At 45.4% G+C, this 22087-nt stretch overlaps 1 protein-coding gene across 1 annotated transcript in view; it reads left to right on the top strand.

Annotated features, from left to right (window-relative positions):
- The window catches only part of MED27 (mediator complex subunit 27), a 227964-nt gene that overhangs the window by 177338 nt on the left and 28539 nt on the right, over positions 1-22087 (top strand). The window contains exon 5 of the mRNA XM_003276779.1: positions 17581-17688. Coding sequence (XP_003276827.1) covers positions 17581-17688 — 108 coding nt within the window. The remainder of the gene's footprint in view (positions 1-17580; positions 17689-22087) is intronic.

The raw sequence follows: 22087 nt of genomic DNA, 5'->3' as shown, positions 1-22087 counted from the left end.
AATGGTAAGGAGAGTTTATAGGCTTTAAAAGGCCATGCTGTAGCAGGCGAGTGATAGCAGGCTTTAATCCTTTCAAAGCATGTTGTGGGATGGGATATTGGCATTGAGCGGGGTAAGGGTGATTAGGTTTTAATGAGATGGTAAGGGGTGCATGATCGGTCGCCAAGGAGGGAGTAGAGGTATCTTATACTGGTGGGTTAAGGTGGGGGAATACAAGAGGAGGACGCAAAGGAGGCTTTGGATTGGGAAGAAGGGCACCAATGAGATGTAGCTATAATCCAGGAATAGTCAGGGAAGCAGATAATTTAAAGTGTCTCGGCCTAATAAGGGAACTGGGCAGGTGGGGATAACTAAAAGGAGTGCTTAAAAGAGTATTGTCCAAGTTGGCACCAGAGTTGGGGAGTTTTAAGAGGTTTAGAAGCCTGGCCGTCAATACCCACAACAGTTATGGAGGCAAGGGAAACAGGCCCTTGAAAATAAGGTAATGTGGAGTGGGTAGCCTCCATATTGATTAAGAAGGGGACGGACTTACCCTCCACTGCGAGGGTTACCTGAAGCTCGGCATCCGTGATGGTCTACGGGGCTTCCGAGGTGATCAGGCAGCGTCAGTCTTCAGCCACTAAGCCAAGAAGGAGTCAGTCAGAGAGCCGTGGGCCAGAGTTCCAGGGGCTCTGGGAGTGGCTGCCAGGTGAGTTGAACAGTCTGATTTCCAGTGGGGTCCCGCACAGATGGGACACGGCTTAGGAGGAATCCTGGGCTGCAGGCATTCCTTGGCCTGGTGGTCAGATTTCTGGCACTTGTAGCAAGCTCCTGGGGGAGGAGGTTGTGGAGGAACACCTGGCCGCTGCGGTTCAGGCGTTTGGAAGTTCTTGTGTGCTGGAGATGTGGCTAGGGTTTGTCTCACAGTGGGGCAAGGAATTGCAACTTTTTTCTATTATTGTACACCTTGAATGTGAGGTTAATTAAATCCTGTTGTGGGGTTTGAGGGCCGGAATTTAATTTTTGGAGTTTTATTTAATGTCGGGAGCAGATTGGGTAATAAAATGTATTTTGAGAATAAGACGGCCTTTTGACCTTTTAGGTTCTAGGGCTGTAAAGCGTCTCAGGGTTGCTGCCAAACGAGTCATGAACTGGGCTGGATTTTTATATTTGATGAAAAAGAGCTTAAACGCTATCTGATTTGGGATAAAGAAAAAGATGTATTAACCCTGACTATGCCTTTGGCTCTAGCCACCTTTTTAAGAGGAAATTGCTGAGCAGGTGGGGGAGGGCTAGTCACGGAATGAAACTGTCAGCCGGACCAGGTGTGAGGAGGGGAGGCGATAAAAGTGGAAGAGTGGAGGCTGAGGAAGAATTGGGACCTAGCTTGGCCTGGCGAGGAGGGGAGAGGTCAGATGGATCTGTAGAAAAGGAAGATTAGAAAGACTCAGCGACGCTTGGGGTTGGGACTGAGGGGACAGGTGGGAGGGAAAGAAGGAAGATTTGGGATGAGTTGCACTGGGCATAGAGACTAGGAAGGGACTGATGTGTAAAAGAATGCCTGGACATCAGGCACCTCAGACCATTTGCCCATTTTACGACAAGAATTATTTAGATCTTGTAGGATGGAAAAATTCAAAGTGCCGTTTTCCAGCTATTTGGAACTACTGTCGAGTTTGTATTGGGGTCAAGCGGCATTGCAGAAGAAAATAAGACGCTTAGATTTTAGGTCAGGTGAGAGTTGAAGAGGTTTTAAGTTCTTAAGAATACAGGCTAAGGGAGAAGAAGGAGGAATGGAGGGTGGAAGGTTGCCCGTAGTGAAGGAGGCAAACCCAGAGAGAAGAGAGCGTAGAGACACGGAGGGAAGGGGTTCGGGGGTTCTTACCCTCCAGAAAAGCAGGAAAGGGGTCGGGGTGCGGAAATAAGGGATTGGGGCACAGAGATAAGTCAGGGTGCGGAAATAAGGGATTGGGGGTTCTTGCCCCCTAGAAAAGCGGGACTTGCCACTAAGGGTGAAGGAGAAGGGGTTGAGGGGTACTTGCCCCTGCCCCAGGAAAGCGGGACTTGCCGCTAAGGGTGAAGGAGAAGGGGTTGAGGGGTACTTGCCCCTGCCCCAGGAAAGCAGAGAAGGGGTAGAGACACGGAGAGAAGGGGTTGGGGTACTTTCCCCTCCCCCAGAAAAGCAGGACTTGCCGCTAAGGGTGAAGGACCAAGGCAGGCATCCCTGCGTGGTCTGACACCTCTGAAATGTGGGTGAATAATCAGAGAGTGTCCCTGCAATGATTAAACACCAAGGGAAGGCTGCCTTCCCAGTCCATGACCGGCGCCAGAGTTTTGGGTCCACAGATAAAACGTGTCTCCTTTGTCTCTACCAGAAAATGAAAGGAATTGAAATTAAGAGAAGGGAGAGATTGAAGTGTGACGCCAAGATTGAAAGGAGAAAGAGGTTGAGGGATAGTGAGGGAAGTTGGAGAAGAGAGTAAAAAGAGGCAGCTTACCAGATTTGAAATTGGTGAGATGTTTCTTGGGCTGGTTGGTCTGAGGACCTCAGGTCGTAGGTGGATCTTTCTCACGGAGCAAAGAGCAGCAGGACAGGGGATTGATCTCCCAAGGGAGGTCCCCCGATCCGAGTCACGGCACCAAATTTCATTCGCGTCCGTGTGAAGAGACCACCAAACAGGCTTTGTGTGAGCAACATGACTGTTTATTTCACCTGGGTGCAGGCGGGCTGAGTCTGAAAAGAGAGTCAGCGAAGGGAGATGGATTATCATTAGTTCTTATAGGTTTTGGGATAGGCGGTGAAGTTAAGAGCAATGTTTTGGGGGCAGGGAGTGGATCTCGCAAAGTACATTCTCAGGGGTAGGGAGAATTACAAAGAACCTTCTTAAGGGTGGGGGAGATTACAAAGTACATTGATCAGTTAGGGTGGGGCAGAAACAAATCACAATGGTGGAATGTCATCAGTTAAGGCTATTTTTACTACTTTTGTGGATCTTCAGTTACTTCAGGCCATCTGGATGTATACGTGCAACTCACAGGGGATATAATGGCTTGACTTGGGCTCAGAGGCCTGACAGGAAGTGTCTAGAGCCCTGGTTGAATAATGCTTGTAGGAATAAACAAGACTCTTAAATACCAGTGCCTCGGTTTCCCCTTATATCATGGTGATCATTGCAAACAGTTTTGTAAATGCATTCTACATAAATGCAAACTGCTACTATTCAAATCTTATAAAAGCCTTAGATTTCTCTAGGGATTCCTGGGTCAGTTGAAGTCCAGAGTTTAATTTATTTAAAATTAGGTTATAGGAATTCACAGTTTTCAGTGTATCTTATGTTTTTCTTCAAACAAACTACAGTTTAATTTTAAGCTACCCTAAATAAAAGTAAAATAAAAAAGTTTTCAGTATTCTAACTACCTCATGTATCTAAGGACACAGAGAGCTGCATTCTCAGACACACAAGAACCCAAACGTTGTATGGTTGCCTCTCTTGTTGTTGCTAACTTGCAACTGTTCCACTTTCAGCTCACAGAACTGTGGGACATATTTTTCCATTCATATTAATTGGATTTTTAAAGTGACCTTGTCCACATATTGATTTGTATTAAAATTTTCCACATCAAGGTCAAGTTGGCATATATCCTGCAGGCAAAATATTAAAAAGCCAGTGCTGCCTAACAGGGTATCAGCAGAAGAAGTGGAGATTTAACAGGGCCAAGTTTGCCACAGAGGGCACTGTGGTACCCTTCTAATGCAAGCGGCAAGTCTGTGTGGGGACCACCTTCACCTGGACTTGAATCTGCCTCATCAAGAGGACAGTCCTGTTTAAGTCCAGCGGCCCACCACTTTTGGGGAAGAGCCCCCTTGAGCCCCTCAGAGTCCAAGCTAATGCTGCTCACAGGAGTGGGTTTAGGATGAGCATCAGCTTATCTGAGATTCACTCAGATTACCTTGAAAAAGAGGGCCTATTATTATTGTTCATAAAATTGAACTATCTCTAGCTCAGCCCTCAGCTGTGCCTGGCCTGCGCATTTACACTCTTCACTTACATATTTCAAAAGTATCCTAAACTTGGTGAAAAGGAAGTGATATTTCCCCTCCAGGTTTTTTCCCTTCTTCTTCTCAATAAATAGCAAAATCATTACCTGGTGCTCAAACCAGAAGCCTGCAGGCTTCCTTACTTAGTTTCCCCTTTTTTCTCACTCCTCATATCCACTCCATCAGCAAATCCTATCAATTCCTAAATTGATTGGCTTCTCACTTGTCTACTGCCACCACCCTAGCTGAAGCTGCCATTGTCAGAGGCATCTGAACCAGAGCAACTCCGTCTTGAATAGGGGCTGGGTAAAATGAGGCTGAGACCTTCTGGGCTGCATCCCCAGGACGTTAGGCATTCTTAGTCACAGGATGAGATAGGAGGTCAGCACAAGATACAGGTCACAAAAACCTTGCTGATAAAACAGGTTGTGGTAAAGAAGCCGGCCAAAACCCACCAAAACCAAGATGGCAGCAAAAGTGACCATTGGTCATCCTCCCTACTCATTATATGCTAATTATAATGCATTAGCATTTGAAAAGACACTCCCACCAGCACCATGACAGTTTACAAATGCCCTGGCAATGTCAGGAAGTTAACCTATATAGACTAAAAAGGAGTGGAACCCTTAGTTCTGGGAAATGCCCACCTCTTTCCTGGAAAACTCATGAATAATCCACTCCTTGTTTAGCATCTAATCAAGAAGAAACTAAGTATAATCAGTTGAGCAGCCTGTCTATGGAGTAGCCATTCTTTTTTTCCTTTACTTTCCTAATAAATTTGCTGTCACTTCATGGATTTACCTCAAATTCTTTCTTGCGCAAGATCCAAGAACCCTCTCTTGGGGTCTGGATCAGGACCCCTTTTCAGTAACACCATCATTCCCTCTCCTGGTCTTTCCATTTCTTCTCTTGATGCCTCCGCAATGCAGCCAGGAAGGTGTTCCTTTAAAAGCACACATCAGACATGCCACTCCTCTGCTGAAAGCCCTACAGTAGCTTTCCATTTCACCCAGACAAAACTCAGCTCCTCATCAGAGCCTCAAAGGCCCCTGGTGGCCAGCCACACTCTTGCCCACCTGTCCGACCTCCTTTCTGTTCCTAGGATGCCAGGCCTTTGCAGGTGCTGCCCTCTCGGCCTGTGCCGCTCTGCTCCAGCACTGGACATGGATGACCTTGTCTTACCCAGTAGGTTCCAACCACACTTGAACCAACCGCCTTGTCCAGCTTTATTGTCTTCACAGCCCCATAAGGACCAAATATTTTTTGTTTATTATCTGCCCACAACCCCGTCCCCCATCCAAGAACGTACAAGCCTGAGAGCACACGTTGTTGTATTCCCTGCTCAGTCTCCAGTCCTTAGAACAACACCTGGCACGTGGTGGGTACTTAATAAATATTTGAGTAAATGAATGAGCAAGTGAATAATTGAGTGATCTGTTCTAAATGTCATTTTTTCACGTGTAGATATTACCTGAATAATCTCTCTTTAAGCGATCCCCGTTTTGTTCATTTCCTTCATAACTCTTTGTAATTTCTATTTCTGTATTTATACACTTCTTCGTTGCCTGTCTCCTTCATTAGACTGTTAGCTCTGTGAATGTCTATTTCATTTCTCACTCTGGGTGCCTAATGTGCCTGCACATAATATGTATTTAACAGATATTTGTTGGGTAGATGGGAGGAAGAAGGAACTGGAAGGGCAAACAATTTGCAGTCCAAGGCAGCTCTAGGTTCTTCTCCATGTTCTGCAGTCCAAATTCTGGAAGGAGGTAGGTTGGTTTTTTCTTTTCTTTTTCTTTTTCTTTTTTCTTTTTTTTTTTTTGACAAGATCTTGCTCTGTCACCCAAGCTAGAGAGCAATGGCTTGATCACAGTTCACTGTAGCCCCAACCTCCCAGGCTCAGGAAATTCTCCCACCCCGGCCTCCCAAAGTGCTGGGATTACAGGCATGAGCCACTGTGCCTGGTCCTGGAAGGAGGCAGTTTTGTTGGCCTAAGCAGTATGAGGCAGAGCCTTCTCTACCAGGCCACTGTGTAGGGTGCCTACCCCTGGACCAGCTGGTTCCACCCAGCACAGAAAACAGCAGCTTCCTTGGGTGGCACGTAGTTTCAGTGAGACAGGAACACAACGTGAGGCGGGCTTCATTACTGTCATGTTCAGTGTCACATACAGATAAAGGACGTGTGCTGTCGAGGATTCCTCTTCACATCTGTTAGGAGCACCTTGACATTTTCAGTATGTTCAAGAAAACGGTAGCTTCCCATTTTGTCAGGTAACCTGTATCCCACATGTTTCACATAGAATCTTTTTGGATTGGAGGCCCTATTTTTATACAGGCATTGGCATTAATTCTGTATTCACTTTCCCTGGAAGGGCTGTATTTTATATATTTGAATATATGTTTTATAAATTAAATGAGCTAATTTTGATAGTTTGGGGGATTTTTCCCAAGACTGCAAGGGAAGCCCAGAGGTAGCATGAAACCAAGATTGGGAAGCACGATTCTCTATTTTGTCTTTGTTTCTTTACATTTTATGTGAACTTGTGTTGTTATTATTGAAAGGGAGACGAGATGAGATAGAAAAATTGTGAAGAAATTTATATTTACAATATGAGACGGAAAACTTTCATAACCCTTCCGAGGCATGAAAACCTTTTATAACACTTGGCAAATGGATTAGTCCACTGTGTTGAAATTCCCCTCCAACCAGGATACTTCTGAATTTAGAAGAGAGGAGAATATAGAAGAGCTAAGGAAAATGGGAAGTGCTGCCCAACTTGTTAACATTGATGGCTCTTTAGCAAATGACCCCAGTTCACTCATGAGTGGAATAAACTACCTCATAAAAAAAACCTGTTAGCCAGGTACAATGACTCACACCTGTAATCCCAGCACTTTGGGCGGTCAAGGCAGGAGGACTGCTTGAGGCCGGGAGTTCAAGGCCAGCCTGGGCAATATAGTGAGACCCCCCCCCCCCCCACCCACCATCTCTATTTAAAAAAAAAAAGAAAAGAAAAGAAAAAAGAAAAATTAGTCCAGAAGTTCCAGGCTGCAGTGAGCTATGATCATATCACTGTACTCCAGCCTGGGTAACGGAGCAAGACCCTGTCTCTAAAAAAATAATAAAAATATAAAAATAAAACACGTCTTATTAGGCAGGGTGTTTAATAATTTTTAAAAATAATGATAACAGACTGGCCGCAGTAGCTCACACCTGTAATCCCAGCACTTTGGAAGGCTGAGGCAGATGGATTGTTTGAGACCAGGAGTCCAAGACCAGCCTGGGCAACATGGCGAAACCCCGTCTCTACAAAAAATACAAAAAATTAGCTGGGCTGGGTGCAGTGGTTCATGCCTGTAATCCTAGCACTTTGGGAGGCCAAGACAAGTGGATCACGAGGTCAGGAGTTCGAGACCAGCCTGACCAACATGGTGAAACCCCCATCTCTACTAAAAATACAAAAATTAGCCAGGCATGGTGGCACTCGTCTGTAATCCCAGCTACTCAGGAGGCTGAGGCAGGAGAATCACTTGAACCCGGGAGGCAGAGGTTGCAGTGAGCCGAGATCACGCCACTGCACTCCAGCCTAGGTGACGGAGCAAGACTCTGTCTCAAAAAAAAAAAAAAAAAAGCTGTGTGTGGTGGTGCATGCCTATAGTCCCAACTATTTGGGAGGCTGAGGCAGGAGGATCACTTGAGCCTGGGAGGTGGAGGTTGCAGTGAGCTGAGATCATGCTACTGCACTCCAACCTGGGCAACAGAGTGAGACACTGTCTCAAAAAAAAAATAATGACAACAGTGATAATATTTGCCACCATGCAGGGAGTGCCTACTGAGTGCAGTGTCCAACCGTAGCTCTCACGGACGCTCAGTAGCATCAGCTGTACAGTCCTTAGAGAGGGTTCCATGTTGGAAGTAAGAAAGCCAAGGTGCCTGTGGGCTGCCTTTCTCAGGGCCACTCTGCTCTGTACGTGGTAGAGGTAGTATCTGAACCTGGGTCTCAGGCTCCAAACCCTTGGTTATCCCACGCTGCCTTTCCCTGTGCCGAGGGGACTAATGGGGTAATACCTGTGATACGGTTTGGCTCTGTGTCCCCACCCAAATCTCATCTTGTAGCTCCCATAATTCCCACATGTTGTGGGGGGGACCTGGTGGAAGATGATTGAATCACGGGGGCGGGTCTTTCCCGTACCATTCTCATGATAATGAGTGGATCTCACAAGATCTGATGGTTTTAAAAATGGGAGTTCTCTGCACAAGCTCTCTCTTTGCCTGCTGCCATCCATATAAGATGTGACTTGCGCCTCCTTGCCTTCCGCCATGATTGTGAGGCCTCTCTAGCCATGTGGATCTGTAAGTCCAATAAACCTCTTTCTTTTGTATGTTGCCCAATGTCGGATATGTCTTTATCAGCACTGTGAAAATGGACTAATACACCCCGTGGCTACCACTGACGCAGCCCTGCCATGGTTCGGATGTGGTGCTGAGCACTTCACATGCACGGTGTCATTCCTTCCAGGGTTGACAGGCAAGAAAACTGGGGCCTAAAGAGGGTAAGTGACTTGCTCAAGGTCACACAGCCAGGAAGGAGCAGAACCAAGACACAAATGCAGGTCTTTTTTCCTCTCAGAGTCCAGAACTGTAGCTCCCATCTTGCTGGCACGTTGGTTTCTGACTTGTTGGCAAACAGACCCTAAATTCAGTTTGTCTGCCTCATTTTTCCTGGGTCCTTGTCAAAGGAAAAATATAATTCACCTCTTAGGGCTATAACAACTTTGTATCTGGAGTCTAGTCCGGACATGGGAGTCACCCCCAGGGCCATTTCTCCTTTCCTGTATCGCATTATATTACATTGTGTTTTATCATCGGAGGCACAACTGGTTGGGTTTTGCAGAGCAAAATGAGTGACCTTCAGCATAGAAGAACATCGGTTTTAGCTTTGACAGTCCCTCGGTCTGGCCTCTTGGTTTCCAAGTCACATCGCTCCGTTTTCTCTTCGTGATTCAGTTACTGTCCTGCTCGATAGAGTCCTGGTGGCCGCCTCTTCCCTGGCATGACAGTTTATCTTCTTGGCCCCAGCTCTGCCAGCGTTTCAGCCTTTCAGAGTTGGTCTGTCTCTGTTTTCTTTTGGCTGTATCCAATTTTACAGTTTTCCTAGAAAGAAGCAATAGCCGGTTTCCCTCATCCCCCTTGCTGCCGCAGCTCTCGAGCCTGCTGTTAAGAGGACAACTCCGCCCAGCACGAGTCTGTCAGGGCTACACATACCTAGCAGCTGTGCAGAATTCAGAGTGCTAACTTTTTAAAAAATGCTGCAATTAGAGGAAGCAAGTAGTTTATTAGCGTCTTAGAGATGGGGTCAGTGGTGTGTGTATGAAGTCATTTGTGAGGGAAGGCAGGAGTCTGGATTGGCAAGGCTTTGAGCCCTTGAACAGAGCCCTGGAGGAGGATTGCTGGGTGGCTGGAGGAGTCCATGACTCAAGGCTCTTTGGTCACCATTGCTTGTGATTTATAGACACTGACGTGGGGTCATGGGCCAGGCATGAGGTAGGGAAACAGCAAGAGGCAGCTTCTGGCCCTTCACAGAAAACCAGTGACCTTGGCCTCAAATCTTTCAAAACTTCAGCTTCCTTCTATTAAGAATGGGAATAAGACAACTGCCTGGGCTGAATCCCGGGTTGTTAGGCAGACAGAGGAGAAAGTTGCCTGCCCTGTGTGCATGCACCTGCCCTTGTTCCAGAGCAAAGGGGTAAATCTGCATGATATGGAGGAAAGACCCCCTAGGAAAAGTGTAGGGGCACTGATCAGCTTTTACAGACCATATCTAAAAACACCTCTTGGAGGAGATTCCCATTTGGAACCCCATTTGGGAACTGCTCATCTATATAGCCAGCTCCACCCTTTCAAAATGTGCAGTGAATTGGGCAGGTGCTGAACCAGGCATTTTCTGGTTGTGCCAGGCAGCTCAGTGAGGCAGTGCCCTCCTCCCTCCGTTCCTCAAGCACATTGTGAGCTCTAGGTGGCAGAGCACTTTAGGTGCCCTCCAGTGACCCCAGGCATATGTCGATTTTGTCACCTTTTTTAAGGTAGGAGCCATATTTGATACTTCTTAACCTCCCTAGGCCTCAGTTTACTTCTTTAGACATGGGAGAGTTAGAGAAAATGATTGTTTATATCATTTTCAGCCCTGCAGTTGTATGATTCTGTGAATCAGTGTCCTTGCCCAGTGTTGCACACAGTACAGACATTTCTTCAACAAGACATTGCTCACTGTACTCACTCACCTTAGCCTGTTCTTTCTTTGGAATTAGTACAAAGAGAAAAGTTCTCAGTATTCTATGAAGGAAAACACTTCCTAAATCTCCTTTAGGTGTGCCCGCCTGCCCCTCCTTTCCACCCTTCCTTCTTGTCTCCCCTGCTCCCCCCCCATTCTCTCTCTCCATCTCTCCTCATCTCTCCCCATCTCTTCCTCTGTCTCTCTCGCCTCTCTCTCTCCCCCTTTCTCTCTCTTCCCCTCTCTCCTTGTGTCTCCCCTCTCCTCCTCTGTATCTCTTTCCTCTCCTCCTCCCTCCTTCTCTCTTACCCTCTTTTTCTTTCCCTCCCTCTCTCCCTCTCCCTCTTCCTCTCTCTTTCTTTCTGCTATACTTGGAAAAACATCATTTAAATTACAACAGACCCCTTAAGGGCACCTACATATCAGGCTTTTATTTTGTATACAGAAAATAACATTCATGGATGGTTTTACGTAAATAGTTGGCTTCTTTTTGATTTTTTTTTTAATAACACACTCCCCTCCCCCAAAGCAGGGCTTAGACATGCCACCATTTGTCTAACTGACAAACCCCTGAACTATCCCCCTTCACCTCCCACACAGATGCTTTCTGCCAGGTTGGGGATGCTATCTGGCCCCAGGTTCCTCGTGCAGGTAAGCTTTTGGTCAGCTCACCTCCCCTGATCCTAGACTCAGATACCACTCAGTTTCAAAGCACTTTTCCCCCTACACGAGTTCTAGGGGAAGAACATTTTAAGTGACCAGCTCCTCTCACCTTCTCAGCTCACATGGTCAGGCAGTAGAGATAACATTTCAACCACCAGATTTGTTAGGTTTTTGTTAGACATCAGTTGGCAGAGCTGAACTAAATACTTTTTCTACTTTCCTCCCACTTTTCCTTTCCTGTCTTGTGACTTGCCTTGCCACAGTGGACTAGAAATTCTCTTCGTGGAATACAGCTTGGCAGGCGATTGCTGGAAAAGCAGATAGAGAAGACCACCGATTTCAGCCCCCGCTGCCCAGAGTGCAGCTGACCTAATGGGGGGGCTAGGCAGGGGCAGCTTTTCTAAATGCACTTCTGAGAGGCGATGGCCAGATGGGAGGCGGGCTGGACTTCCTCTTCAAGTGCACCTTGATGCCTGCACAGGAAACATAGTGCCTCCCCTGACTCTCTACCATGAGTAGTGAGCGAGCTCTTTGGAAATGTGCTGCTTGGTATAGAAAAGTGTTACCTTGGCAACAGCAAGCTCGCTTCATTACCAGATGGCATTAGCTTTTATTAGTGGTATCCTATAGCAGTTGCCAAGAGCCAACCTGTAGCCCCCGTCAGTGGGCGTTTTGCTTCTGACTGTGACCAGCGTTGGCTAGTTTGTGGAAAGATGCCCATTGGCCTCTATGTGCTGCATTGCCTTATCAGTCTATCAAAAAGTTCAAGGTCACTACAACCTGGTGCATGCAGATACGTTAGAAACTGGCACATGCCAGGCACATGAGAATCAGAATCATTGTAGAGTGATGTGAGGGCTGGAAGGACTGCTAGAGAGCACACACCAGGCTCCATCTCGATGGCAGAGCCAGGAGGGCTCCTGTTATGTTACCCTTCCTGCCGCACCACACTCCGAAGAGAAAGGACGCTAACAGCCATTGAGCTTTGCTGTGTACCGCACCCCTAGGTCCAAGTTTTACATGGATCGCCTCCTTCAATTTCCTCAAAAGGTCCCACCACATTTCACAGCTGAGTAAACAGGCACCAGAGGTTGTCAGAGTTGCCCTGGGTCACACTGCCTGCAAGTGGAGAATGAGGGCCTGAAGCCCAGTGCTGGAGAGTAGGAGCAATTGATTTGCACACCAAATGGCCATCACCAGGAGGTCTGGCTGCCTGAACCGCAGGCTCGCAGGCACTTTCTACTCAGTGGTCGCTCAGCAGACCCCACGGTCTTATTCATCCTTCAGGTCCAGCACAACTGTTACCCCCTCTGAGCTTCTTGTAGCCCCAGTTGTGACAGCAGGAGGGAAAATTAACATAAGGGCCAGGTCAGCCAGTTCACTGACCTGGCTACAGCAGCACTTCTGGTTCCAGCTTTGATGTTAACTGGCTTCAAACCATTTCACCTCCATAAAGTCCAAACAGGGGTTTGGGCCAAGTAACAATAGCATTGCCACTGAGCACTCCCTGTGCCAGGTCCTGTGCCATCCCCTTCACCTGTGCATTGTCTCACTGACTCCTCACAGTCATTCTGAGATGGGAGTACCATTATCTCCATTTAGATGTTCAGAGAAGGTAGGTAGCTAGGCCAGGCTTTCCAACAGCAGAGCCGAGACCTGATTCTAAAGCCTCAAAATGTTAGGCTTCAAAACTGGGTATATTATGACCATGTTAAAAATCCAGGCCGGGCGCAGTGGCTCATGCCTGTAATCCCAGCACTTTGGGAGGCCGAGGTGGGAGGATCATATGAGGTCAGGAGTTCAAAACCAGCCTGGCCAACATAGTGAAACCCCATCTCTACTAAAAATATGAAAATTAGCCGGGTGTGGTGGCACACGCCTGTAATCCCAGCAACTAGAGAAGCTGAGGAAGGAGAATCGCTTGAACCTTGAAGGGGAGGTTGCGCTAGCCAAGATCGTGCCACTGCACTCCAACATGGGAGACAGAGCGAGACTATCTCAAAAAAAAAAAAAAATGCATAAAGCCATAATTCTATGCCTATTCAACTTAGATGAGCACCAGGATCTTTTTTGGCTCTATAAAAAATAAGAATTGGCTGGGCGCGGTGGCTCACACCTGTAATCCCAGCACTTTGGGAGGCTGAGGCGGGTGGGTCACCTGAGGTCAGGAGTTCGAGACCAGCCTGGTCAACATGGCGAAACCCTATCTCTACTAAAAAAAAAAATACAAAAATTAGCCGGGTGTGGTGACAGGAGGCTGAGGCAGGAGAATCGATTGGACCCAGGAGGCAGAGGCTGCAGTGAGCCGAGATCACGCCACTGCACTCCAGCCTGGGTGACAGAACGGGACTCCATCTCAAAAATAATAAATAAATAAATAAGAATTGACAGACTTCATAGAGCTCTATGGATTCAAAAGATCCCAAAAGTAAGCCAGTGCAAGACTTTTCATACTGACTATCCATGAACAACTACAGCCCTGGAAGTCATCTTGCCAAAAAAAAAAAAAAAAAAAAAATCAAACCTGCATCTCATCTAATTATCAATTTTCAGGCAGTACAGAGGAAGGAGCAGCATGTTAAAGTATACCACTGGGATGCCACCAGCAAAATCCAGACTGTGGAAAACTCTGTAGGAGATAACCCAGTTTCTTCAACAGATAAAATGGGGGCATGGGGTTGGGAGGGGGATCTCTTTAGTTTGGGAAAGACTTATGAGACATGTCAACCAGTCACATTGTGTGGACCATATTTGGATCCTGATATGAGCAGACTTGTAATAAAGTGGCATTTATGAGACTGTTGGAAATCTGAACATGCTTGATAATATTGGAACGTTATTATTGTATTAGATGTGGGTGTCATGGTTCTGCTTTTGTGCTTTTGGAGCCCTTTGAGAAATATTTACAGATGAAGCGATACCATGGCTGTTATTTGTTTCAGAAGAGTAACATAGGTAGGGAAAAGGAGGTGGAGGTGGAGGTGACAAGATTGGCCAAGAGTTGGTCATTGTTGATGTTGGGATGGGTTCGTGGGGTTCTTTGTACTATTTCATTTACTCGTGTATATGTTTTTAAATCTTCCATAATAAGTTTTTAAAAATCAATTAAGTTGGCACTTTGGGCAGGGAAAGGGTTTGTTGGATTTTACGTTGTTTTGATCTGATTTAGTAGTGCCCAACGCTGACAAGAACAGAATGAAATAGGTGTGTTCATACCTTTCTGGTTGGCATAACCCTTGTGGTTAGCAGTTTGGCAGATTATATCAAAAGCCTTAAAATATTTATATTGTTTGCCACAGTAATTATGACTTTGCAAATCTAGGGAAATAATTCCAAATGTGGTGAAAACTTTGTGAACGAAAGTATACACTGCGGCCATACTTATATTAGGGGAAACTTGGAAGTAACCCGAATGTCCACTAATAGGAGAATGGTTAAAGAAATTATAGGATATCCTCTCAATAGAATGTCGTGCAGCAATGCAACACTGATTTTGAAGACTATATAGCAGTATGGAACAATACTTGTCATAGCTTTAAGGAAAAATTTGATTTGAAAATATACATGGCTGGGCATGGTGGCTTGTGCCTGTAATCCCAACACTTTAGGAGGCCAAGAAGGGTAGATCATGAGGTCAGGAGTTCAAGACCAGCCTGGTCAACATGGTGAAACCCCATCTCTACTAAAAATACAAAAATTAGCTGGGCATGGTGGTGCACGCCTGTAATCCCAGCTACTCAGGAGGCTGAGGCAGGAGAATCACTTGAACCCGGGAGGCAGAGGTCACAGTGAGCCAAGATGGCGCCACTGCACTCCGGCCTGGGCGACAGAGCGAGACTCTGTTTCAGAAAAAGAAAAAAGAAAGAAAATATACATATATAGTTTCATTATAACGATGTTAGAAATTCAAAAACCATAAGCCTTTGATAATAAAATGATTGAAAGGAAGTACCCCAAAATGTTAATGGTGATTATCTTTCCATCACAAGACCAGGAACAACTGTCTTCTTCCTTTGTTCTCTAATTTTAGATTTTCCCATAATAAACATTTATATTTTTAACTTTTTAAAGTATTAGTTAACTTTAAAATACCAAAATTAACTTTTAATAGAAAAAATTTGAATATAAAATTTCTGGCGTTATTAGTGTGTATTTCTAAAATCCATCTTAAGAAACTTAAATTACAAAGGCAATTTATCATTTAATTAATGTCAGCCAGGTTTTGGTGTTTCAGGAAACAATTGCTTAGTCACCTAGGCTTATTAACAAAGAAAGTTAAAATGTGCAGTTGCAAACAGTGGCCCTTCCAGAGGAGAGCTGTGGAGAATGTGTTGGACCTACATTCACTTTAGCCTAGTGAGAAGGTATCGATTTCAGTGCCCGTAACTACAAAACTATAACTTGGCCAGGCGTGGTGGCTCACGCCTGTAATCCCAGCACTTTGGGAGGCCAAGGCAGATGGATCACTTGAGGTCAGGAATTTGAGACCAGCCTGGCCAAATGGTGAAACCCCGTCTCTACTAACAGTACAAAAAACTTAGCCAGATGTGGTTGTGTGCGCCTATAGTCCCAGCTACTTGGGAGGCTGAGGCAGGAGAATCGCTTGAACCTGGGAGATGGATGTTGCAGTGAGCCGAGATCACACCACTGCACTCCAGCCTGGCTGAAAGAGCAAGACTTCGTCTCAAAAAAAAAAAAAAAAAAAAAAAAAAACTATAACTCAGTTGCTCTCCCTCCCTGCCTTTCTTCCAGTAGGCTCCATTTTGACTAAAGACAGAGTTACTCACTCTACCTCCATGGTTTATTGGCATCCTTAGATAGGGATTTTCAGTTACACAAAAAAATGACCCATTGACTGGACATAGGACAACAAAAAATAAAGAGACCCACTGAACATTACATGGTGTGACAATATTTAAAAGTGTTATATAGAAATAGGATGCCTTTATTAGCATTCCCTTAAATGTAAATAAATGTTTTTTCTTACCATGTTTGTATTCAGTACTATTTAAAATATACAGAAATAGAGCTATCAACCTAACGCTTGAAATTATTGAAGGAATCAAATGTTGGAGGTGTTCACTGATACCCAGGACTAATCAAGGAAAGAGGAAGGTTGTTGTTGAGGATGATCAGTTGGAAAACTGCAAGGAATGGGGACATAAGGAAGGGGTGATTGGAGGTGGCATCCCCAGAAACTGATGGCAGGTTGGAGTTGAAGGATCAGGATTGCCATTTGGGGCTAAGGCTCTTACTTTTAGGCAGCTCAACAGGGCTTTCTTTCAGCAAATTCTGTGACATCAAAGCCTCATCAGAGCAACTCAGACTATGGGCGGGTGGGTCCCGGGCTGGGGTCTGCGTCCAGGGACTCATATATGAAATGAAAAGCTTTAGCAAAGTCTTAGAAGAGTTACATGAGCCCCTCGTCTTCATCCGTATATTGTTTATTGTTGCTATAACCAAATACCTGAAGCTGGGTAATTTATAAGAAAAGAGATTAAGCTCACAGTTCTGCTGGTTGGGAAGTATAAGAAGCATGATGCCCGTATCTGCTTCACCGTCTGGCGAGGGCTTTTCTGTTGCACTGCATCACAAACATCACAACATGGTGGAAGGTCTAAGGGGAGGCAGACATGTGTGAAGAACAAAACCCAAGGAGTGTCCTGGCTTTATAACAACCCACTCTCGAGGGAGCTGATCCAGTCTCGCCAGAGCAGGGACACAGTACCTCGAGAAGAAACCCAGCCATTTCTGAGGGATCCGCCTCCTTGACCCAAACACCCCCCACTAGGCCCCACCTCCCAACACCACACTGGGGATAAAATTTCAACCTGAGTTTTGGTGGAGGGAAACAGCCATATCCACACAATAGTGTCCCTAAAGAAAGGAAGGTGCTGTTTCTATTCTTGGTGCTGAGCCTATTCCAGCAAGCACAGCAGGTTCCTTTTTCCCTGGCATACATGAAACTGCACTTTTTTTAGGATTTTTTTTTAAAATGTATAATATGTGCTTAGGTTCTGAGAGTAAAAGCACTTAAATGTATTTCCAGGATCATGTTTCTTTTTTGGAGATAAAATTCAGCTACTTTCCTTTTACCTCCTGACTTTATTTGGTATTGCTTTTCCACTTTTACCAGTTACTATAAATAGATAGTTCAACCAAGAGGCATTTGGGACTTGCCTTTGCTCTGTATATTGTACTCTGTACATATTGCATAGGTATACACAGGGCCATGACATAGTATGAAACAACGCGCTCACTAAATCCTATAATTGCCAGAATTGCAGAATCCTCGCCTTTGAAAAAGAAAATCTTAAAATGGGAAAGGGAAGGATTTCACTTTTTCCAGCAGATAGTAAACATATGAAACTTATCCTCAGAGTTTGTAAGCCAAAAATATAAATAAATTTAGGGAAGTTAGACGAGTTGAGGCCCAAAACATTTTTCAGTGATTACAGAAAGAACTTGCTGTTATTGAGAGTTCATTTTCCAGCACTGGAGGGTCCACAGGGCCAGCACCGTGAATCCAGTCTCACTGGATTGGCCAGGTGGTCATTTCTTCTCACACTCCTGCCCAACTTTGTGTGATTTGCATGTTCGAGTGTCAGCTTACATGTGTTTTGGCAGGTGACCTTGGGAAAGGTGTTGAAAGTGATCGTCGTCATGCGGAGCCTGTTCATCGATCGAACAATAGTAAAGGGATATAACGAGAATGTCTACACAGAAGATGGCAAGGTAAGCATTCTGGAGTCTTGTGTGTTCCTTGATTTTCTGCATCCCAGAACAAACGTAGTCGAATCCCAGATAAATGGCATTAAAAACTAGCAATCATAGCGGAAATGACCAGCAAACATAGATTTGTCAGTGTGAGGATGAACACTTTGTGAAAAAACATTTCATTCTCTCTGCTTGCATTCTTCATCAAGCTTCTGCTTTTTCCTCTAAGCCTGATGCCCTTAGTTGAATTTCTAATTTATCACCTTAGACCCCAGTTGCCTCATTAAATGTGTCTTCTGAGGAAATGGATTTTTTTCCCCAAGTCAAGCAGCTCCTCAATAGCCCAAGGTTCAGCATTTTGCTTTTCCTAGAACCACGAGGAAAATTCCCATTCATTTGACACAACCCGATGACACTCTTTTTCCACAAAACTAACAAGTTGCCCTTAGGAAGTTGCTGTGCACAGCAGCATATATTGAATACTGCTGTTGAAAGAAGACGTGTTATTTCCACGGATGACTTGTTTCATGGAAAGTTCACCCTTGTGAACCCCTAATTCCTTTTGACTGTACAGTCTCCGTATGGCTCCACAGAGAGCGTCAGACGATGCTGATGGGAGCTGACAGCCTTCATTTGTGTTTGCACCAGAGTGTAATGAACACTGTGCCTGAGATGCCCCACACTCTCCCAGGCCACTGTCAGCAGGGAGCCTGGTCTCCCCACCCCATCGGGAGCCTTTCCTTCCTCGTGACTCTCATTAAAATGTAAAAGTTTGTTAGTATGAATACTAGCACTCACCACCCAACAGCCACATTATAATGAGAATAGAATGTTCTTTAAAAAAAGGTGGTAACTGTGGCTTAGCACATAGCAGGGCGTTACATAAGAAGCATAGCCCGTGATATAATGAGATGTGTGTTTTGAACAAGTAACCCAGCATTTCCACATTCCACACAAGTGTCTACGTGGGATGCTACTCCTGCTGCAAGGACTGTGCCCAGTTTTCGTAAATTTCCTCGTTGATACTAAATCATTCATTGAGGGGAGATTTCCTTTTTCTTTTTGGAAAAACCAAATGTCTTTGGAGCACGCATGTAAAATAAGTAATCAGTCAGGTGTGGTCTGTGTATCTGATTTGTAAACTCTGACAGCTGCTCCAGAAGGTTCCACACTGTCGGTCAGCAGCAGAAGCAGCACCGAGGGTAGTGTATACCCTCGCAGAGACCATGGGCAGTGGCATTTTGAGATGCCATTCTTGTTGGGTTTTTTCAAAGTTGACAACTTCATAGTCACTCCTGATACAGAACATAGCCCTTGCTTGCCAAGGACTTACAAACGAATTGGAGAGATGAAGAACAAATATGTAGAAAGGTGAGTCATAATCAGGACCGTGCTACTAGGGTTACCAAACTTAGGGTGCAAATGAAGCATGCTCTGAATTGAGATCGTAAGAAGGAGTGGAAATTTACCTACTTTGCATGATACCTTTAACATTCTATTTAATTGGCCCTTACTGAAAGTGTCCAAAGTAATACACATAAAGCACTTGGCACTTTGCCATCTAGTCAATACTCAGTAAATGATAACTAGTGTTATTTTTATTCTAACTTAAAATAAGGGTCTTGGAGTATAGAGTCTCATAGGTATGATGCTTCCAAAACGCCTCTGAACACCCCTCCTCAGCTGCTCCAGTTACTTCCTTCTTTCTTGTCTTCCCCCTTGACTTCCCAGTTTCCCAGAGTTTTCTTCTCCCTCTGCACATTCTCTTTGGCCATTCTCATCCATGTCACCCACACAAGGATCACTCATGATTTGTTTCTAGATCAGACTTCCCATGTTCCTCAAGTTTAGCCTGTCCAAAACAAAACTCATCATCTCTCTCCCTACACTCAGTTTCCCTCCTCTTTTCCTTATCTTGGTTAACAGTACCACCACCTAATTGGTTAAACCTTTCTTCCCTTCATCCCGCTGGTCTAGGCTGTCAGTGATTACTGGCAGTTCTCCCTCTTAAGTAACTCTCAAACTGGGCCCCCCATCCCTCTCCACCCCTCTCGCTCCTCTCCGGCTCTCATTATCTCTGCACTGAAGAATGCACGCACCGCCTCACTTCTAGTCTCCAGTCTTGCTTCCCTCACAGTCTGTCCTTCACTTGGCTTCCAGAGCTGTCTTCCTAAAATACACATGCAAGCGGATGATTCTCTTTCTTTTTGCCATCTCCCCCTTGCCCAAAGCAGCCCTCCCCAAAGTAGGAAAGTAGGATATTAATAGATGTTAGGCAGAAAGCAATGCATGGTCAAACAAGTTTGAGAAACTCTGGGTTAGAGAAAGTTCAGTGGGTTTCTTTACTGTGGAAACCAGTTTGCTGATGTGCCTTATGAATATCTTACAGGGAGTAGAGAGTATGCAATATTTTCCTAACTTATTTGGCCACCAAATTCTTTTTTTCTTCCTTTATTCTTAGAGCATATTGTGACATTGCCATTTTGTAGAACATACTTCTGAAAACTCTGGCTTGTAGAATAAAATCCAGACTCCTCTGCAAGGCGTCTAAATGCCTCATGGCACAGCCCCTGCCTTCCTTTCTGACCTCATCTGGCATCCTCTACACACACCTCATCTTATCTCCAGCCTCGTGTTCCCTGTAGCTCCCACAACATGCCAGACTCTTTCAGGTATTTGCACGTTCTGTGCCTTTTGCCCTGGGATCCCTCCTAGTCCACCTGACAAAGTTTTACTCTTCCTTTTACACTGGCTGAATGCCATCTTCCTTCCCGTCCTGTCTCCATTTTCCCAAGAGCCTCTTTGCTTATGAGCATGGGCTCTAGAGATGGCCGACTTGGGTTTGCCTCTCCTTACAGCACAGAGTAATCATCATTATCCACCCACCCATAGAATTCAGAACAATCTTTTACTAGTACTAGTATTAGTGCATCATGATTATTTACATGTCCATCTTGCAATTAATAAAAATACTAACAATACTAACATACATTGGTCAGGTAGGCACTGCACAAAGCGAACTTTGCCCACGGTGGCTGTCGAATCCTCCTCACAGCATCATGACATAGGCGCTGCTCTTAGACTCGTTTTACACATGGAGAAACTGAGACCTAGAATGGTAAAGTTGCCCACAGCCACACAGGGCTGGATCTCAATCCTGCATCTACCGGGAGCTCCTCAAGGGCACAGGCTCCATCGTGTGACTCTCTGTCTCTAGGGTGCACTTCTGTGCCAGGAGCACGGTAGGAGTCCAATCCTGTCTGGGAGGAGATGATGAAAAAGCCTGCTTGGGATATGAAAATGCTTACGCTGGAATGGAAAGTGGAGAATCAAAAATGAGAAATGGGGACTAAAAGGAGCGGCAGGAATTGAAGTCATAAATAAGTCAAAGGATAAAGGAGACACACGAGTAAAGGGAGACCTCGGGCCCTCCTGATGAGAGATTAGCCTGGCTTCTCTCTTCCTCCGAAGGAAAATGGCTGTGCCTTTGGGACCTAGGTTGACATCAGAAATGTGGTGGGACAGGAAGGCTTGCATCCCCCTTTACAACTGTAAGCAGTAAGCAGGGACCCTAAAAGTGGAAATTGCAAGACTGAGAGAACCAGGCCCCTTTGTTATTTTAAGGACACACTGACCACATTTGGCAGAGAAGCTCTCAAATGACTGCTCCGCCCAGAATCTAATCCTAGCCAATTTGATTAGCCCCTTTTTTTCAGAGCACTTCACAAATGATAAAAATAAACCACGCAGACATTATTAGTGCTCTATTTTGAGTACTCTGTGTGTGTGTACTTTATTTATATACTATCTAGGCATTAGTGCAATTAATATGTTGAATTGTCTGGCACATCCCAAATGAAATGTGGCGTCTGGAAGGAGCCCTTGGGGCCTGACATGTGTTCTACAAGAGCACGTTGTTGCTGGAGACGTCGCTGCTCCCGGGATGCAGCCCTGCGTTTGCTGAGTTGGTGCCTAGGTGGCTGCAGGGGGGTGTTTTGCTGCAGTCTCCTGGAGCACAGCCACAGAGGCCCAGGGTGTGGCTCAGGAAGCTTCCTATGGGCTTAACTTCTGCCTGTGCAGTTGTCTGTGTCCTCCAAGCCCAAAGCAACCAGCACATTCGAAAGTTTCATTATCCTTATTGCTGCTGTAGTGGCCCAGCACCACCCCTAATTTCCAGACCTTGCGGGTTTTTTCCCCATCAGAATCCAGCCCAGCAAGGCTATCACTTTGCACTTCGCTATAACCACCACCACCACGACCCTAGCATCCTGTCTCTTTACCTGCAATGCATATTTTTGATACCAAGGACCAATAGCCTGATTCCTCTAATAAAATAAAAATGCTTTTCGGACTTACCAACCACTTATTCATTGTAATCAGGGAGTAGCAAGAGCCATGACTCAGCATGTTAAAAGGC

Source organism: Nomascus leucogenys, chromosome 8 (genome assembly GCF_006542625.1).
Source record: "Nomascus leucogenys isolate Asia chromosome 8, Asia_NLE_v1, whole genome shotgun sequence".
In the NCBI taxonomy this organism is placed as follows: Eukaryota; Metazoa; Chordata; class Mammalia; order Primates; family Hylobatidae; genus Nomascus; species Nomascus leucogenys.
The sequence above is the reverse complement of the archived record's forward strand: the minus strand, read 5'-3'. Positions and strand labels throughout refer to the sequence as shown.